The sequence below is a fragment of the Podarcis erhardii genome, assembly GCF_964252035.2.
Source record: "Podarcis erhardii genome assembly, chromosome: 13".
Lineage (NCBI taxonomy): Eukaryota > Metazoa > Chordata > Lepidosauria > Squamata > Lacertidae > Podarcis > Podarcis erhardii.
Window position 1 is genome coordinate 42,173,197 of NC_138502.1, and position 20,007 is coordinate 42,193,203.

Below are 20,007 nucleotides of genomic sequence, written 5' to 3' on the forward strand. Positions count from 1 at the left end.
GGGAGCGATAGCGAAGCTGCGCACAGCTTCGCCATCGCTCTCGGACCCGTTCTGGGGTCTGGGGAAGCTCCGGCTTCCCCCTCCCCCAGCCCCAGCCCCACAAGCTCCAAGAGTGATGGCGAGGTTGCGCAACCTCGCCTTCACTCCCGGACCCCCGGCCCTGAGGCTAAAAACGAAGCCAGGACAGCGAGCAGGATCCATCCCGCTCGCTGTCATGGCTTCTTTGCTTTTTGGGGCTCGGGGGAGGAAATAATTTTTTCCCCTTTATTCCCCCCCCCCCAAAAAAATAAGTGCATCCTATGGGCCGGTGCACCCTATAGGGCGAAAAATATGGTACATTGCCAATGTGGGTTTAGCACTGACTAGCACATCACACAGTAGGTCATTTATCTGGATTGCCTTGATCAGAAGAACTGAAACAGTGCCCAATCCCTCAAATGAATGCCTTCTGGGCACAGATACAAATTAGTAAGAAATACTGAGCATTTGAATTCATCCAATTAAGGCCAGTGCATACCATGCCAAATTCTGGTCAATGCACCAACTGGATACCCAGTCAAGGTTCAAATAGCAACCCACTGGGACAGGGAATAAGGTTAACTTGTGAAACCAGTAAAAAGCTTAATCAGCAAAACTGCTAATAAATTGAAACGTAATCCAGACAAGGCTCTGGGTCAGGAGGGACAAAATCTGAACCTGGCGTTAAATATTCTTTGTATGGGGTAGTACTTCTCTTAAGAACCAGGTTCAGTTTGGGGGTGCTCCTGGATTTAACTCAGCATCTGTGTGTTCAGGTGGCAGCTGCAGTCAGGAGTGCTTATACCTGGCTTAGGTTGAGCCACTAACTGCACCTATTGCTGCAGAGATCATACCTGGCCATGCCAACACGTGCATTAATCATATACAGACTGGATTATCACAATGCACTCTAGATGAGCCTATCTTTGAAGAGTATTCAGACACATCACTTGGTCCAGAATGCATCAACAAGAATGTAAGTGGACAGCCATGCCTCTCCTGCAGCAACTGCACTGAATGCCAACCTGTTTCTTGGCGCAATGCAAAGTGTTGGTGATTACTTTAGAGACCTAAACAGCTTGAATCAGGGATACATTAGAGGCCATTCCTCCCATCTCATCCTGTCCACTTCCACAGATCTTTCCATATGAACCTACCTGGACCCTGAGATCATCTTCCAAGACCCTTCTTCGTTTGCCCCCTCCTCAAGAGTTCTGGAAGGTGGCAATATGAGAATGGGCCTTTTCTGCGGTGGCTCCCCGTCTGTGGAATGCTCTCCCCAGGGAGGTTTGCCTGGCACCTTCATTATACACTTTTAGGCGCCAGGCAAAAACGCTCCTCTATAACCAGGCCTTTAGTTGACTGACATCCTATGCCCTTTTAATAATAATTAATAATAATAATAATTTATACCATGCCCATCTGGCTGGGTTTCCCCAGCCACTCTGGGCAGCTTCCAATATTAAAAATACAATAAACATCAAACATTAAAAACTTCCCTAAAATGTGTTTGGGGGGAGGTATTGGGTTGTTTCTGTTTCTGTTTTTATTTTTTATTTTGTGGTTTTATAGTCTGATTTTATCCTGTGAACCACCATGAGACCTGCAGGTATAGGGTGGTATACAAATTAAACAAACCAACAGACAGACAGACTTCTTCTTTGTTTCACTCATGGCGGAAGCACAATTGACAGGAACTAGAGAAAGCGCCTCCTTAGTAGCTATGCCGAAACTGCAGAACTCTTTGTGCCATGAGGCTGAACTGGTCCCTTCTCTTGCCATCTTCCAACAGCTGCAAGACTCTTCAATTTTATCCCAGCAGGTTTTGCCTTACAGTATAATGTTTTATTCAATTATGTTTATTTTTATTTATTAGGTCCCTATCTTATCTCACATTGCCTGGTTTTATATACTGTTATTTTATTATGAGTTTATGGTTTCAACTACAGAAAGCCACCCTGAGTAAGTTGTGTGCATTAGAAAGGCAGGATATAAATCCCTATATAAATAAATAAAATATATTTCCAAGTCCTTCCTTTTAAGTGTTGCAGATTCAATTGCTCATCCACTTCTCTCATTCTCCGTTCTTTACTTCTCCTCCAAGGAAAGCCATACTCTGTTTATTTAGCCATGCAAACAATAACGAGGAGATTGCCTCCTGTATATATTTTAGAGAACTATTTAGATTAGAGAACTTATTAGCAATTGTAAAAAACAAAAAAACAAAAAAAAGCAAAAAAAAAACCCAACAGACAGGCATAGGCTCTATCTATCCAACATACAGTGGTACCCTGGGTTAAGAACTTAATTCGTTCTGGAGGTCCGTACTTAACCTGAAACTGTTCTTAACCTGAAGCACCACTTTAGCTAATGGGGCCTCCTGCTGCCGCTGCACCGCCACTGCACAATTTCTGTTCTTATCCTGAAGCAAAGTTCTTAACCCGAGGTTAGCAGAGTCTGTAATCTGAAGTGTATGTAACCTGAAGAGTATGTAACCCGAGGTACCACTGCACTACTAAACTAAAGAGAGTTAACATTGAACTTGTTCCACTACAGGGTCACCTTGTGCAATGAGATTTTCTGCACAAACCAAACTGACATTGCTGGGTACAACCCATTGGCTTATCTCGCCTTAGAGAGGCATTAGCACTAATACTGTTATAATGTATTTATTAAATTTATTATCCTGCCCTTCTTCCCAAAGTAGGGCCACAAGAATGACCAAGTGGTCATATTCTGGATTGGAACAGTGAAGACCTACAATAAAAATGAAGTAATCTCCAATGTCACAGTCTGCTAACTTACTTGTAATACAGACATTCCACAATCTGTGTATCTAATAAGTTACTGACAGAAAATTAGATAACTTTCTATCAGGTATTTAATTAGATTTCTGTTCAAGATATGAGACGAAGGTTCATCTTTCATATTTTGAGTAATTACTTCCTAGAAATATTAAAGTGTCTACTGCTTAGAGAACTTAAAACTATCAAGTGGATTTTAAATGCTTCAAAATAAATAAATGTGGAATTTTTTTGCAGGTGGAGCAAAAGAGGAAGTATGCAAACAGCTGGCACAGATCTGATTTAGTGGAGCAAGCAGGTTGGTGCTCAGAATATGTTTCCACTGATTTCTTGAAGCAGCCCAACTGAACAGCATTCTGATGTGGTATTTTCTCTGAAGAAAGCTGCTGCTGCATTATCAAACCCCATTATCTAACAGCTATGGATATTTGTATTCACTATTCCCAATACAGTATACTCAACAAAGCCCACTACAAAAGGAGAAGTGGGGGCTACTAATTCAAGGAAACAGAACATTATTTTGTCTAAATCACATTTAACGGAAGTACATACATAGAACTATTCACAGGAGTCTATCTTCATCCTTAAATGTTTGGCGTTTCTAAAAAGATTGTGCATCGCTGCAGACTGAAATACATTAAAATATAGTATCACAAATGGGTTCTGCAAGGCATATGTAATATCTGGAAATCCATGGTTTACTTACCTTGCCCAGAATGGCTCTGACAGTAGTCTATGCTTGCCTGCCTTCGGTCTGATGGTTCCTCGCTTCCTCCATCTGCAGGAGAACCAAAACAGCATAAGTAAATCAGCAAGGCAGATAGATCTGGCAGACGTAGCTTCTCTTCCAGCAGCATCACTATCAGGCTAGGAGGCCAGCTGGTTTTCTTTTGGTTGCAAGGGGAAGAAAGCAACCCAAGAGCAAAATCTCTTTGGTTCTTGTCATTAGTCCCTGAACCAAAGGCCCCCAAAATCTACTTTAAGAGTCTTTCAATGCCTCCACAAATATCTGGACAAAATCACAATGCCCATCATTTAATTTTACAAGAGAGATCTAAACCATTTAGATAAACTGATCAAAAGAAGTACCGGTAGTTGATAATAGTCAAAATAAAACCGGTAGTTGAAAACCAGCTGCTTATTCTATGAAATATTCCTTGACACTGAATTTATTATCCAGACAATCATAATACACAAGTGTTTCTTATATTGTGCGGCTGTTCAGAAAAAAAAGTTACAGCAGCAGAAACTAACATGCAAATAAACCTTTGTGGATAAATGGGGACACGGAAATCTTATGCAATTAACCACACGTCATTCTCATTGATCAAATTACCAGATTAGTTACAATAGATAAACATGTCAATACATATATACCAGAATGCGTGGCGTATTTAAACTAGAATGTGGATTGAAGTAAAGCCATTAACAGCTAGCTGAAGCATATGAACTATAAATTTAATTACAAATGAAAGAGCGAAGGAGGCAGACAATACTAGAGAGTAGTAGCAGGACAGGCTACACATTTGAAGCATTCCATGCCAAATGTGATATTCACTACCACATAGCCTTAAAAATCTAGGCCTACCCAAGCAATAGTCACAAACACACACACACACACTTAAGAGTGAGACTTCCAATGCTAAATAACTTCCACAGAGAAAGTTAGGCCACAGATTCTCCTTGGAAACCTTCCCCAAATATTTTTGATGCCACCATTCAAGTCTAGAAGCTGCTACAGGAGTACAGTGGTACCTCGGGTTACAGATGCTTCAGGTTACAGACTCCGCTAACCCAGAAATAGTACCTCAGGTTAAGAACTTCGCTTCAGGATGAGAACAGAAATCGCGCGGCACCGCTAAAGTGGTACTTCAGGTTAAGAACGGACCTCTGGAACAAATTAAGTTCTTAACCCAAGGTACCACTGTAAAGATTTAAAATTCTGAAAATCACGTTAATGTCAAGTCAAACATCAAATGGAGATCAACAAAGAAGATAAGATACAAAACTTAAATCAGTTTGTTCGATAGACTTATTGCTGGGAAGCAGTTTTAGCTCATGCTTCTTTATTTGTCAATGCTACTTTGATGCAGTGTTAGGAACAAAGATATGAAAGCAAGGAGCTATATGGCACCTTAAACCTAGGTTATGGGCGCAACAACAGAATGTCTAGGAGCACTTTTTCATAACAAGAATACAAAGCTGAAAATGAATGAACTGCAGCTAAAATATTATGTTCATTTTCCACATGGGTCTAGTCTTTCCCCTATGCACCCACCCCAAAATATTATTAAGAGGGTCTCTTCTATAGTCTTCAGAGAATAGCTGGATGTGGGGAGGCAGAAAAAGGTCCTCCTTTCCTTCCACACTGCAGTTTCAATCTGAAATCCTAGGCTCAGCAACTGCTCACGCTAATGAAACTCCCAGTCGCAAAATGCGCCCAGAACAATGGGAGTTTCAAACACCGCTTTAACCTGGATATATTACAAAAATAGGGAATTAAAGACAATCAATACCAAATGGGCTGCAATCCTAGGCACACTTAGGTGAGTTTCATTGGATAAGGTGGGACCTCTGAACAAATTTAGGAGAAGGCAGTTTGCGTATTAAATTGCAAAATCACTTACACATACTTCAGAAAGACTCCCATAAATGTATTTCACCATCAATTAATCAAAAATCTATTATTTAAAAGGCATATGATATGAGTAACACAAAAAAACATTTAATAGGCTGGCAGTCCTTATTTGTTTTGCTGATGTCTCTCTAGGATTTTTGGGATTTTGCTACAGCTAGGGTAAATAATCTTTTTTCAGCTCAACACCACAGTCCCTTCCAGGCAGCCAATCAGGGGATAAATGCTAACTGGTAGGCGGGGCCAGAGACAAAATAGGGAGGAGTAAATGTAAATTTTTACCTTTGTGTATTAGCCTAGTTTGTTCACACACTCACAATCCACTCTACTCTCCATTGAGGCAAGCATGAAGCGCTCAAAAAGAATGCAAAGCAGGGCTGGTGACAGGTATGGCCCCAGAGTGGGTGTCACCTCATGAGAGTCCCAAGGGACACAGAGAGAGGTCTGGAGGACCATATGTGGTCTCCAGGCCTGAGGTTCTCCACTGTCGTGCTCCCGTCCAAAGTCATGAGAGCAGCTATTATTTGAGAATAAGGAAGAGATCTTCATTCAGGCTCATAGCATTACAACCTCAGCAGCCATCACAAGGTCCAGAAGTCATAACTGAACAAAAGCTACAAAGATGTCCCAATAGTTGGCACACACCTCTTGCCAAGTTTTTAAAGATGAGCAAGTTCATGAGATTCTCTTTCCCTACGGATCTGCAGCACACACCCATCCACACTCATCTGATGCCCCAATGAAGGTGGCGCCTAGCTCTCTGTGACAGGATTGTGCCCTTCCTCTCTGCCTCCAGCGCCATCACTGTCCATCCCTCTGGCTGGTCAAAGTCTTCCTTGCTCCCTGACTTCTCTAGGTATTATTGGTACAGCACATAATAGAATGGAGATTAGTACAGTGGCATGTCTAATTGAGTCTTATATATCAAGCTGGAAAAGTTACTAGCCTGTTTTTTTAAAGAGCTCTTAGAAGACTAGCAAAAATAAAAAAAAGCTTTCTACCTGGTGGGCTAGCAGAGAAGGGACTGAGAAATCTCTCCTTCCTATGGCAGCCTGCTCACTTGCCTGCACAGAATTAATTCCATGCACTTGCTTGCAAGGAGTTCTTACGTACAAGACTGATCAAATCAAATTCAGCACAGGTTGTATGAGTCAATGATTCATTTGTGACAAGTATTACTCAAGGGAAAACTAAGGTCAAACAGCATGTACAAACAGTGGATTAGAGAATGCCACATCCAAACTCCAAATGACAGAAATTCTCCATAGCCCTTAACAATTATGCTCTTGGAAGCAAATGCCTCCACGGGAAATGAATAATCCAAGGAGTCTGAAAATTTATCTAATATGAAGCGTATCTGGTGTGTCATAGAGCTGGTGTCCAATTGCCTTGCTGTTTGTCCAGGATCACAATCAGCTAAGCTATCATAAAAGCTATCAACCAACTGCTTTGCTACAGTCACATATGCTGAATTCCTGAGTTCCTTTGGCTTCCTCTGATCTTATAGTATCTACAGTATAGTCACTCCCTCTGAAGGCAGAGGGCCTTCTCGGTAGTGGCGCCCACCCTGTGGAATGCCCTCCCATCAGATGTCAAAGAAATATACAACTATCTGACATTTAGAAGACATCTGAAAGCAGCACTGTTTAGGGAAGTTTTTAATGACTGATGTTTTAATGTATTTTTAATATTTTGTTGGAAGCTGCCCAGAGTGGCTGGGGAAACCCAGCCAAATGGGCAGGGTATAAATTATTATTATTATTATTATGCTTCCCTTCCTCCTATGCTCATGTTTCTTGAAAGGTGGGCATGATAGTAATATAATGAACAATGCAGTTCACTCATTTGATACTGGGTATTTTTTATATAATCGCTACAGAAATTGTGTTTCTATCTTTTAGATGCTTTTCTACTGCATATATTTTATTTTATTTTATTTTTTGTCAAAGCAGTAATCTGTAAAATACAAGCATATAGTTGTGGCAAGGTTCCTTCAGCATGGATGAGAACTACACTGCAACATGGAACTGCATTAAACAAAGATGAACCACATCTGGGTAACTCTAGGAACTGGGACAACTCAGCCTGTTCCTGTTGTTGGAAGGAAATCTGTTTGCAAAGAATCTCTGGCTGTGTTCACCTTGCTGGTGGAAGGGTGGTGCTCTCCTATCTGCTGGAGAAATGGGGGAGTGGAGCTTCCCACCAAAACAGCAATACCCAGTCTCCAGGCTATGGATCTGGTGCCCTTCCAACTCACACCTTACATTAGGGACTTCGGTCTCACAATTCCTTCTAGAGCTCCCGGCATTTCTTATCTCTCCCACCATGGGAGCTAACTGCAGGGTGCCGTGGGTGCTCGGGCACCCACTATAATATAAATGTGGGGTTCAGGCACATGAAAGCTTATACCTAAAACTACTCAGTTGGTCTCTAAGGTGCTACATTATAATTTTTAAATTCTTTTTAAAGACTTTCTTAGATCATATAACTTTTTTGAAGACTTGATTCTTTTAAGGGAGTTTTTAGGTTTTTAAGAAGAGTCTTTTTAACTATCTTTTTATAGAATTGTTTTAATTTATTATGTACATGCATACACATGTGATGTCACATGTCCACCTTGCGGTAGTGGGCACCCACAATCCTGAGGGTGAGATGGCACCCCTGTGTCCCACACCTAAGTGAAGATGGTGTAATGCCATTTCTCATTTGGCTCTTAAGGAAAGAAGAACAAAATTAAGCCAGAAGCAGCTTTATGGGTATCACTACTTTAACAAATAGATTAAGAGTTATTCACATAGAGAATAAAGAGGAAATGAGTAGTAGTTTTACTGAGTTCGATATTATTTACGTACTATCTTAACAGGCATGATGCAGCCACGTCTTCCAAAATCCTGTCCCAGGGAAAACACAACCAACCCATTATCTCAGTTTTAAGGAAGCAACTTAACTTCCCTACCCATATACTTCTGCAGCTGATGACAACAAAAGATTAATCTCAGTGTCAGAACCATAAAAAACTGCATAGGTAAAGGTAAAGGGACCCCAACCGTTAGTTCCAGTCGTGGACGACTCTGGGGTTGCGGTGCTCATCTTGCTTTATTGGCCATGGGAGCCGGTGTACAGCTTCCAGGTCATGTGGCCAGCATAACTAACCCGCTTCTGGCGAACCAGAGCAGCGCACGGGAACGCCATTTACCTTCCCGCCGGAGCGGTACCTATTTATCTACTTGCATTTTGACATGCTTTCGAACTGCTAGGTTGGCAGGAGCAGAGACCGAACAACGGGAGCTCACCCCGTCGCAGGGATTCGAACCGCCGACCTTCTGATCAGCAAGCCCTAGGCTCTGTTGTTTAGACCACCCGCGTCCCTGAAGTAGGGGCTTGCAAATGAAAGCTCATGTCAGAAGAGGTTTGCTTGTATTTAAGTGCCAAGGAATCTTTGATGTGTTTTCTATGATAGACTAATTATCTGCAATTTAAATACAATTTAGTTGTGTCCGACACTTCATGACCCCATGGACCAGAGCCTGCCAGGCACTCCTGTCTTCCACTGCCTCCCACAGTTCAGTCTTAAAATACTAAGACAAATAAATTTTATAAAATATAGAGCAACAGAGTCCTCTCAGGCCAACTAATGGTCTGTTCGGGAACTGGTGGCACAAGCTCCCTGGCCTGGGCTTCCTTAGCTTCCACATTCCCTCAGGGCACACAGGTCTTTCTTAAGCATTCCCAGGTCAAGTGAGGAAAAGTGTGTCCGATACAGTGGTACCTCGGGTTACAGAAGCTTCAGGTTACATATGCTTCATGTTACAGACTCTGCTAACCCAGAAATAGTACCTCAGGTTAAGAACTTCGCTTCAGGATGAGAACAGAAATTGTGTGGCAGTGGCGCAGCAGCAGCAGGAGGCCCCATCAGCTAAAGTGGTACCTCAGGTTAAGAACAGTTTCAGGTTAAGAACGGACCTCCAAAACGAGTTAAGTTCTTAACCTGAGGTACCACTGTAGTTATCTCTGGCCATTGATGGTCTCTTCAGGAGCTGATGGTATGTCATCCCATTTTAGTTCTAAGTGGCTTCAATTGCTCAGTGCTGAGAGGAAGAAATCTTTAGATGTTGAAACGTATTTGTTACTTGTTTGTGCTTAAGAATTCCATACCATAGCTTACCAAAACTGAGCTAATTATTTATTACAAGGCTTAGGTATTCCTCAGCTGTGCTTTATGGGTTTTATAGTTGTCCCCCCCCCCACTTTTTCATCTAAAACTTGCATGCTCTTTCCACAGTGTAGAATCATAGCCCGAAACAGTGTTCGAAATTCCCCAGAGACCAAGCGCATTTTGCATTTTGACTATCAGCCACTTGCGACAAAGTGAAGATCCCTGGGCACCAGGTGAGCTTTGCTTGAAAGATCGTTCTATCGTCAGGGCCCCACTACAGAAAAGGCATGTTCACCAGAAGCCACCCACTTCACTGTAATTAATGAGGACAGCTGGAAACAGAAGGCAGATGAAGATCCTAACAGTCTGGACAGATGCATATGAAGAGAAGAGATTCTTAAAGTACCCTGATCTCAAACTGTGATGGGCTTTAAAGCTCAAACTGGCACTTTGGATTGAGTATGGAAATAGACCAGGAGCCTGTGCAATGGATGGAGCACCAATATAATATGAACATACATAACACCCAGTCCCAGTAAGCTACCATCAGCAATGGAAGTCCCATGTATAATGCATTATAGTAGTCCAAATCTGCTGGTTACTGGATAATGAATAACTGAGGACATGCTCCTGCTGTCTAGATAGGCTGGTATTCCAACTGCAAGCCTAAACTGGTAAGAGGAACTCTGTTCAACGGAGGCAAAGGCCTACACTTTTTGCCCAAGTCAAAAATTGTGGTCACCAGGTTCCTCCTCTAATGCCTTAGGGTTCTGTAATGAAGATAAGGAGGGGCAGATTGGCAATCACTCTAAGTGTCTAATGAATTATAACAGTCTTTCTTTATCTCATAAGAATAAAAACTGTTAACAATTAATGAACAATTAACACACTCCACAGTGACTCAACACAAATCACTCCTGGTTACTTGGCAACAGTGGATTGGAGGAATAAATAAATAAACAAAGTCCATCAGCTGTTGCTAATTGAATAGCAGTGTCTGTCACAGGCCTTTTCAGTCTAGGAGAGACCACTCTTCTTTCTGCTCTCTCGCCCATCCACTTTCCCTCCATCATTTCTTTCTCTTCTTCATGGCATCTCTCTCCAGCTCCTCTGCTGCTTCCCCTAGCCTTTCTCCTTTGCTGCCCCACTTTCAACAACCCCTTTTGAAATAATTTTCCACTCTCTTTTCTCCCCATGCTGTGCCTTTCCCCTCTGCACAGCTCACATGTAAAGGCCCCTAGGAGCAGGAACTACACTCTTGTGTCCAGCCTTCCCAAGCAGCTTGGTGGTTTGAGTCCTGCAGGGCAGGTTGGCCACTTAGAGCAGTAAGGTATGCTGGCTGGATGCTTCCCTCCAGAACAGTTGGATGTCTCTCCTCCAAACAGCTAAGGAAGTACCATTGTCCCTCACTGGCTTGGCTGTTTGGAGAGAAGATGCAGCAGGAGTCTCTTCTACCTGAGCAACCCCCACCCTTCCTCCTAACCTTGCAGCTAGAGAGGGAGGCAGAAACTGCCACAAACCGGGGATCTGCTAGTATGATCCCCACCTGCCTCTGCAAACTCAAACATGAGTGGGAGGTTGGTTGCCTACCATGCTCACCAGAGAGCAGTAGCAGCACATTGGGCATCATGAGATGTGGCAAGTGAAAATGCAGAAGTCTGTATGGAGGCTACTTATACCCCCAGTGATCAAGTGACAAAAAAAGATCAAGGAGCACCCTCAGACTACCAACCAAACACTTCAGGGGGACTGCAACCCTGTCCAAAACAGAAAATAATCTATATAAACCACACTAAACAATATGTATGCATTAGAAGGGTGGGGCAGATTTTTTAAAAAATAAAAATGAATATTGCAAACTGTCATGCTATAAGGTTAATGGGTGCCTGGTTTGCATGACATGAGCACAAATGCGCTCTTCAGCATTTTCCGCAACACAGAATCATAAAATTATAGAGCTGGAAGGGAAGTCCAACCCCCTGCAATGCAGGAATCTTTTGCCAACATGTTTGACTTTTTGGGATAGTTTAGAAGCATTTTGGGGTAGTTTAGAAGCCTGATAACAGTAAGAAAATAATCTCTCTCTTCTATAATCATACTTAAAGCATCTGGAAAAACCCTAACTATTACTTAAAACCCATATATTGACCTTTCCTGACCTCTCATTGCCACTTAGAAAACAAAGTTGGAATACAATTTATTTCAATTATTTACACAATGTTTTTCATATTTATTTTTTGAAGCGGTATCATTAATAGAAAAGCAATGCAATATAAAAATCATGTAAGTTAAAAGCATGCAGCAGCATTAAAAAGCAGCAAAAAATGAAGAAAAGCATTCATAATTGCCATCTAAAAATGGAAAAAAGAGAAAGGCTATCAGATTTTCCTGGAAAGTGCTCAGCTATAGTGTTACTACCAAAAAAAGTCCTGTCCTCATTTTCCAGCTATCAGTAAGGAAAAATGGCAGGACCTCTGATGCCTATCTTAAGATTCAAATGGATGAATACAGTCCTTATGATCCTAGGCTTTTTAGAGCTTTCAGTGCCATTTCTAGTACTTTAATTTGAGCCAGAAAACAAACCAGACACTTCCAACCAGACCAGTGAAGTCTACCATCAACACTATATCTCTGATTTTCTGAAATAAGTTTGTTTGTTTGCCCTCATCCACACCAGAACTGCTTCCAAGCGCTAGTTCAGAATTTTCAGCACTTCCCTACAATGATGAGGAAAATATGCTCATAACTATTCAGACTAACCTCTGGACATTTCATGTCGATGTGAATCAGTATGAGGGACAAGACAGAGACAACCACAGAAAAGCACAACCTTCTGGGAACCTCCTTCCATAAATGGGTCACCAATCTTTTGGGGCCCATGAGCACATTTGCAAACCAGAGAAATTGTTGTAGGTACCATACACACATGCACAGAAACATGACAACCATTGCATATGCACACTCATTCTTCCTGCTGCCCCCAGGCATTAGGCTTGACAAAATGTTCTTTCCAGCCCAATTTCAGTGGCGAGAGGTGTGTCCAGTATGTGCAATGTGTACAGAAAACAATATAAAGCAATTCCCACCCTGACAAGGTGACCTAGAAAGATACTGTGGTTGATGGTATCAAAAGCTGCTGAGAGGTGTACAAGAATCAACATGTTGGCATGTTCTCAGTCCATCTCTCAGTGCAAGTCACTAGGGTTGTGCTGGGGTGCTGCTGCTGGGATTCTCTGGAAGTCATTTTCTTTTTTTTTTTTCTCGCATAATTTTTATTGTTTTTAAATCCTGGAAGTCATTTTCTATCTCCAAACGAAGTTAGAACTCAGATCATAAAAGGTCTAGAAACACCCGGAGATGAGATGCAGAGGCACCAACTGAGCAGAAGATTGCCTACCTCCAATGTCTAAGAGTGGGATTCACCTAAGGAGCATCCTCAGCTGAAGCCATGAACAAGGACTTTCACTTGTGCAGTGGGGCTTCCCCCCTCTCCCCTTCTGCCCTTCCCCCATGGTTCGAGGAGGGTATCAGGAGAAAACCCAGAACAGAGAATGTGAGGAGGGTGAGATTGTTCTGTCTGTCAAGCTAAAATGTTTGCACAGGAAAGACATTTGTAATGGTGCAACACTGAATTCCACCCTATGTATGGGAGCTAGTTCTGGCAGCTTTAATTAACCAGAAAGAACGAGGTAAAGGGTACACGTAGTTAGCCGCCATCCTTCAATGTAAAATTATTTATCTACTGCCTTTCTGAGCACAGGTCTACCCAGGGAAGCTCAAAATACCAACCTCAAGCTGCACAAGATGCAAGTTATCCATAATAAGCAGAACAAGTAAAACAATAGTCTATCTCTGGCATCTAAGGGGCAAGCTACATGTTACATTAACCATGTGGTTTGCCTGTAAGTGCAGGGTTTTGCTTTCACAAATAGCCCATGCAGGACTCCAGTCCTGATTAGGACCCCAACATCAGGCTAGAGGTTTAGCCTTCTGACCCCTTTTTCAGTCCCAGACCTGGCTGACCCACCTGCTGTTTGCAAGAAGGGAAAGCTCCTGTTAGCTTCAATGAACAGAAATAATATTTTATTTGGGCTCTCTGCAATGTTTATTTTCCCACCTGCTATCTCATGGCCCAGCTGCTTCCCTGCTTCTGTTTATCTTAATGGTTTTGCAAATGAACTTCTCAAAATCTTTTTTCACTTGCCAAATAGTCAAAAGTGTGTCTTACAGCACAATCCTATGCACGTTAACTCAGAAGGTGGGGGTTTTTTGTATTCATTTCAGCTTAGTCACCGTTTAGTGTGCATAGGATTGCAGCCTTAGACATGCTTTGCCCAAAACAGCAGCTCTGAAGCTGCAAGGCACACTGCTTTTGAGACGCTGGGGAGTTAAATATTGTTTTTGAGATATGGCAGGGGAGTCAGATGTTTGAAAGTAAAAGATCAACCATGCTTAAAGGTAAACAATTCCAGTGATTTCATATAAGCTCCTTGCTCACCGGATTCCCATTCCCTTGTCTAGAAAAGCAGATTATGTAAACAAACTAATATGACAGGAGCTTGATGAGAAAAAGTCACCTATAGCCATCACAGAGTTAATTGTATTAACTACACAGTAATAACAGCAGTAACTTTAACAGCACATTTACAGAACAGTTCAAAGCATCTCATGAAAGAGATGAGATGAGAAGAGGGGACCTCTTCCTCTTTAGAAAGACAGCCACCTGGAATAGCTAATTCAGTATCACTTGCAGTATAATTTGAAGCTGCCTGATAATGTCAGAGCAATATTCTAGCCAGCCAGGGATTGTCTACTCTGACTGGAAGGGCTCTCTCCCAGAGTCAGAGGAAGAGATGTTTCTTAGCTCTTCTATCTGAAACCTTTTAACTGGAAATGACAGGGAACTGGGGCCCTCTGCATGCAAGGCCCATATGAAAAAAACAAGAACTGGAACCACATTATCCTGCACATTATCCACTTTGCTGAATTTAGATCTGCAAATAAATAAGCATGTACCCCCCCCCCCAATGTTCTGTATTTTTTTTTATTCTGAACATCAATTGTCTTATAATTGTTAAGACTACTGGGTCTAGCCAGTCCAGTACTGTTTATTCTAGGGCTGGGAGTTGAATCCTGGTGTCAAATCTCAGCCCCCATTCCCCAGTGGCTGGATAGAGGACGAGGTGGTTGGACAGTGTTCCCACAAGCTACGAACATGAGTTTGACCAAGCTGCGGGAGGCAGTGGAAGACAGGAGTGCCTGGGGTGCTCTGGTCCATGGGAAGAGTCGGACACGACTAAACAACAACAAGCGGGAACAGGGGACACACAAGATATGCTGGAAGGAAGTACACCCAGGTTGTGGCTGAAGCCATTGCCCTGTGAAAAGTTCAAATGTGTCCAGAGTCCTCTAAAACGGTGCAAAGTATCCTGGGACACACTAATTCCAAGGGTTTCTGGGATTTGCTTCAACTTCCTGTACCCTGCCGCTTCTGACCATACTTCACCCTGCAGTCTAGCTATTTTTTTGTTACATTTTTACCCTGCTTTTCAGCCTCCTAGTCTTTTCTGCACCACGATTAAGACATTTTCATTCACCCAGGCTTTTCAATTGTGTTTTTAAAATCCAAGCTACAAATTGTTTTATGTTGTTTGTGTTTAAGGTTGTTTTTTTTAGAGGGGGCTAGGGTTTTTTTCTGTCCGTTACTGGTTACTGTTGCATTTAATTGTTATATGTTGTATTTTAATATGGTTTTGTTGTAAGCTGCTCAGGAAATAGTTCTTGATGGGTGGCTGTAAAAAAAAATCAACCAACCAACCAACTAACCAATCAATCAATCAAATTTGACTAAACGTGGTAAGCACTATATCAAATTATATTTCTTCTGGGGTGAAAAATAGGTACAAGCTGGTGCTCCACCTCCTATTCAGAGCGGTTTCAGTCAAAACTAGCTGCCTGTGGTCTTTCCCAAGTCTCTTATCTGCAGTCCTTTCCATTGGAGATACCAGGATTAAATGTGTGACCTTCGGCATGCAGTGTGCTCTACCACTGCGTTATGGCCTCTCATGATCCCTTCCAACTCTACTATTCTTTGATTCTATAGTCACATATGTGATGATGAAGCTCTTTGATGCTATGTAAATTCAATTGGATCATCAATACATTTCCGATAGCCATCAGGAGAATAACTATTGGGGGCGGGGGGAGGGAATCTCTTTAGCCCACTGTCAAAATATGCTACATCTTGAGAATGACAGTCCTGGGGCAGCAGAAGCTTCTGCGCATATTGCTGTGGCCAGAAATAAATGATGTTCGTGTGTGCATAGACTGCCACACAGTTATGTATGCCTTAAGAGGCTGCTGGGTGTGGCATGACCAAATCATTTTCACACAGAGACTGCATTTGCTTGGGTCAGAGCAGACAAGTGACTTCCACTGTAGGAGTGGATCTATATATTCAATTAACAGCCAGCTGGAAATTGAAAAGTCATGTCTGGAATTGTCACTTTAGAAAAAAGGGCTAGAAGGACAATTCCTTGTATCCCAGAAAGTTGAGAATTATCTTCTGTAACATCACTTTCCTACATTTAAACCCATAACAGCTGCTCCCCTAAAGATGCTTTGAGTACACACATGAAAAGCCTTTTCCCCTCCTAAGATATATTTTTAAGCCTACGAATTCAGAAACTTGAACTTCATTTACTTTTATTTGAGGCACTTCACATGCAGCAATTAAATGATATTTTATTTTAAATAAATGGAAACATTAGTTGCTGTAAAAAAGATAATAATCACATACAAAAGCGGAACTAAAAATATTCATCTGGCATGTAATCTCGCATTTAAAACTTTGTTTAGAAATCACATCCCAGGCTATTTGCTTGCAAATTTGCTCTAATAAGAAGCTACTGTTTTACTCTTCTTCTCTGCAAACAACTGGCACCAAACATTGAGTCAAAATCATTGTGCTTTCCCCTGTCACTGGAAATATATTTTAATTGCAGCCAGTTTTTCATCTGCAGTTTGCAGCAACGGGAGTCACCAGCCATTTTGTTTTGAGCATGAAAGACTAACAAGCAGATGTCTCTATTCTACCTCTCTATTAGCATACCAGATGATCACGAAATGTAAGTGCTAAAACAATACATAGCAACAAATATTTTACATAACAGAATGTATTTTGCTTCTAACACTGCTACATCCCATTTTATCTGCAACTCTTATCTGCACAGCCATCTACATTCTGCAGCCTCTGAAACACAAGCAAAAACAAGGCTTAAATTCTATTATCTCAGAACATGTACCTTTTGCAAGAAGACGCTTCAGAGTACAATTAGCCTTTTAAATATTTTAGGTTAAAAGGAAACGGTCATACATTTAACAAAGCAAGAAGTGTGTTTCACTGCATCAGCTTGCAATAAGTATTAAATATATCAAGGCCAGCATACATTATTCTGACCTAATAAGCAGTCGAAGGAAGACTGCTTATTCTCCACCTGCTTGGACTGCAATAGCCTGCTGTAGGAATGCCAATTACAAGGCGTGTCAATGATCTCCAAAATTACACCTTTTTAAAGATAAATTAAAACAATTTCGAAGCTAACGGCCCACGATTTTATTCAGCTAATCTGTCACGAACGTAAAATTTTACATCCCATTTTTAAGCGATTGCCCACACCTCCTCCTGCAAACTGTAAAGTGCCTGTATGTCAAAATATATAGCGCAATCATTTGTCTAACAGAAAGCAACTCAAAGAGCATAGCATAATATATGAATATTCACTACACAATAAAGAACAGAGTACCTCTTGATCCAGACAAAACGTGTTGCACTCTAAAGGAAACAGCTCAAGACAGCTCTCACTGCAATTCATCTTTATTTTTTACTTTAAAAATTAACAGAAATGATTGTTTCTCACCAGCATGCTGAAGGTGAGGTTGAATCAGAAAGGTATAACACTTCCCCCTGTTACTGTATCCTATTACAGAACCAATCATATTACTCCATTTCATCTGCAATCACTCCATCAGCATTATATAACATTCTAGAGACATTAAGATGTCCAGAAGTTATCACATGGTTAAGCCTTAGTAGGTAGAGCAAGCATATGTAACTCTGGCAAATAATTTGCTGCTTTCAAGTAATAACATGATTACAATTGAAACACACCAGTGACTACCCGGTCAGCAGCAACATGCAACTGAAACCTAAGGGGAAAGCCTTCTATTCCTCAAAATAAGAGGATGAAAATGAAATAGTACCAGTGTTCAGTATGGGTGACATTCAGGCCTGTACTTCTTAACATACAAAACTGCATAAAACTACATTTCCATTAAATTTCCATTCTTCTCCTGTGTAACCATTTTATTCCATGAACGCAATCATCATGTTGGGTAATTTGCACACAATCATAATCCATAGCACCACACCATTTCTATGTATATGAGAGGTTTTTATCTTGAGGTACACTGACAGAAGCAATTCTTTAAGCAAAGGTTTTCTAACTGCTTTAACCAAAGGACAGCAATCTGTACTATCCCTTTTCCCTTCAGTTAACACAGCACTGCTTAAAACGTTTCTCACTCCTACTTTCTGTGGGAGTAACTTAATTATAAACTTACAATATCAGAGTTTAAAATGCCCCCAAATGCCCAGGTGTGGCCAGTTAATTTAACCTTCTTATCATGCTCCTTAATCACTAGCATCCAGCAACCAAAGCTTGAGTCATGCCAAAGTAGGTTGCTCAAAAAGAAACATAAAATCCATCTTTAAAACCTAACAAATAATATGTCGCAATGAGGTATCATTCTGTGTCAGGTTTTATTAAAATGTTTGTAGGGTTGTTGTATCTTCATATCAGTCTAATAACCTTAAAGCTACCTTGGACATACAATGTTCTGAGCAAAAAAATATAAAGCAAAAGCCAACTGTTCTTATATGTTTGTTTTCTCGGGTTCTTTGTGGTTCTTTTATATCCCTCCCTGTCTCCAACAGGATCAATCTGATCTACAGTCAGACAAAGGAACTATTTTTAATGCTGACCATTTGCAATTCAAACCTAACAGGGTATTGCATTCATCAATAAAAGATAAAGTGGCAAGTGTAGCATTCATTTTCCACTGCGTGTTTTCCTCCTCTGCCATCTCAACTGAGAATCCTCCACTCTATTATAAAATAAAACTTTATTCTTTTCTCCTGCCTCCCTCACTTGAAAATAATTTGTGACTAAAAGAAGCTTGCTGTAATGTTAGCTAAAGAATACAGCTTGATATAAGAATAAATATGTTTCTTAAAAACAAGGAAAACCAGTATATACTGCATAATGCATGTAAGTAATATGGTCAATTTTATTTCTATTGGCATGCAAATGTTATTTTTTATTTGCAATATTTAAATACTTGTAACTAAAATAAGGATTAAATAGGTTAGTATAATCAGAATGCTTTTGCTAAAGCAATTCCTCTTGTTCTCCCCCTCTCTGTGCAGCTAAACGGCATTGCAAACCTACCTCTGCATCATACTGAAGGTTATTGTTTCTTAAGGAAGCCTCTCACACACTGCACCATTTTGCCTGTCTTCTGGATGGTGCAGAAGCTGGCAGAACAGCAGGCAAAGGAGTATACTGGAGTCAGCAAATGTCAGTGCTAGCCTCATACTGCAGTCTGTGCATTAAACACACTGAGACCCACAGGTGCCTACGTAAAGCCCTACAGCTGCAGGCAAGCTGTTACGTCTTCTCAGTAGAATGTCTGTGCTCTACTTTCATTCTTCATTAACCCATTGCGTCACGGTAAATCAGCACCCCCCTTAGGATGCTCACGGCAAAATCTCAACTTAAGGAGACAGGATGCATATCAAGCAGCATCAGGGCAATGCATGTCCTGATATCTAAACCAATAGCGAAGGCCAGACAATTATAGCTGTGTATGCATATGGATCATGAATATTTTACCTTACCGCATTAAGTTACTTTAAAGGCACACGCTTCTAAGCTTTTTGCATTACAATGACCACCATTTTTTTAAAAGCTTTAGTTTTTAAAATACACAGCTTTAGTGTTTAAAATGCCTGGATGGATGGCAGAGGAACTCCCCATACTTCAAGGACACTTGCAAAATAATACAATTCATCCCAAGGTATTCTGAAAATAAAATACGTATACAGTGGTGCCTCGCAAGACGAAAATAATTCGTTCCGCGAGTCGCTTCGTCTTGCGATTTTTTCGTCTTGCGGAGCGCGGATTCCCCGGGTATTAACAGTTTTACGAAAAAGGAAGCAAACTCGCAATACGTTTTCGTCTTGCGAAGCAAGCCCATAGGGAAATTCGTCTTGCGAAGCACCTCGAAAAACGGAAAACCCTTTCGTCTAGCGAGTTTTTAGTCTTGCGAGGCAT

At 41.2% G+C, this 20,007-nt stretch overlaps 1 protein-coding gene across 1 annotated transcript in view; it reads right to left on the bottom strand.

The window, feature by feature from the left end:
- The window catches only part of TANC2 (tetratricopeptide repeat, ankyrin repeat and coiled-coil containing 2), a 193,527-nt gene that overhangs the window by 123,979 nt on the left and 49,541 nt on the right, over positions 1-20,007 (bottom strand). Inside the window, exon 4 of the mRNA XM_081837550.1 lies at positions 3,529-3,600. Coding sequence (XP_081693676.1) covers positions 3,529-3,600 — 72 coding nt within the window. The remainder of the gene's footprint in view (positions 1-3,528; positions 3,601-20,007) is intronic.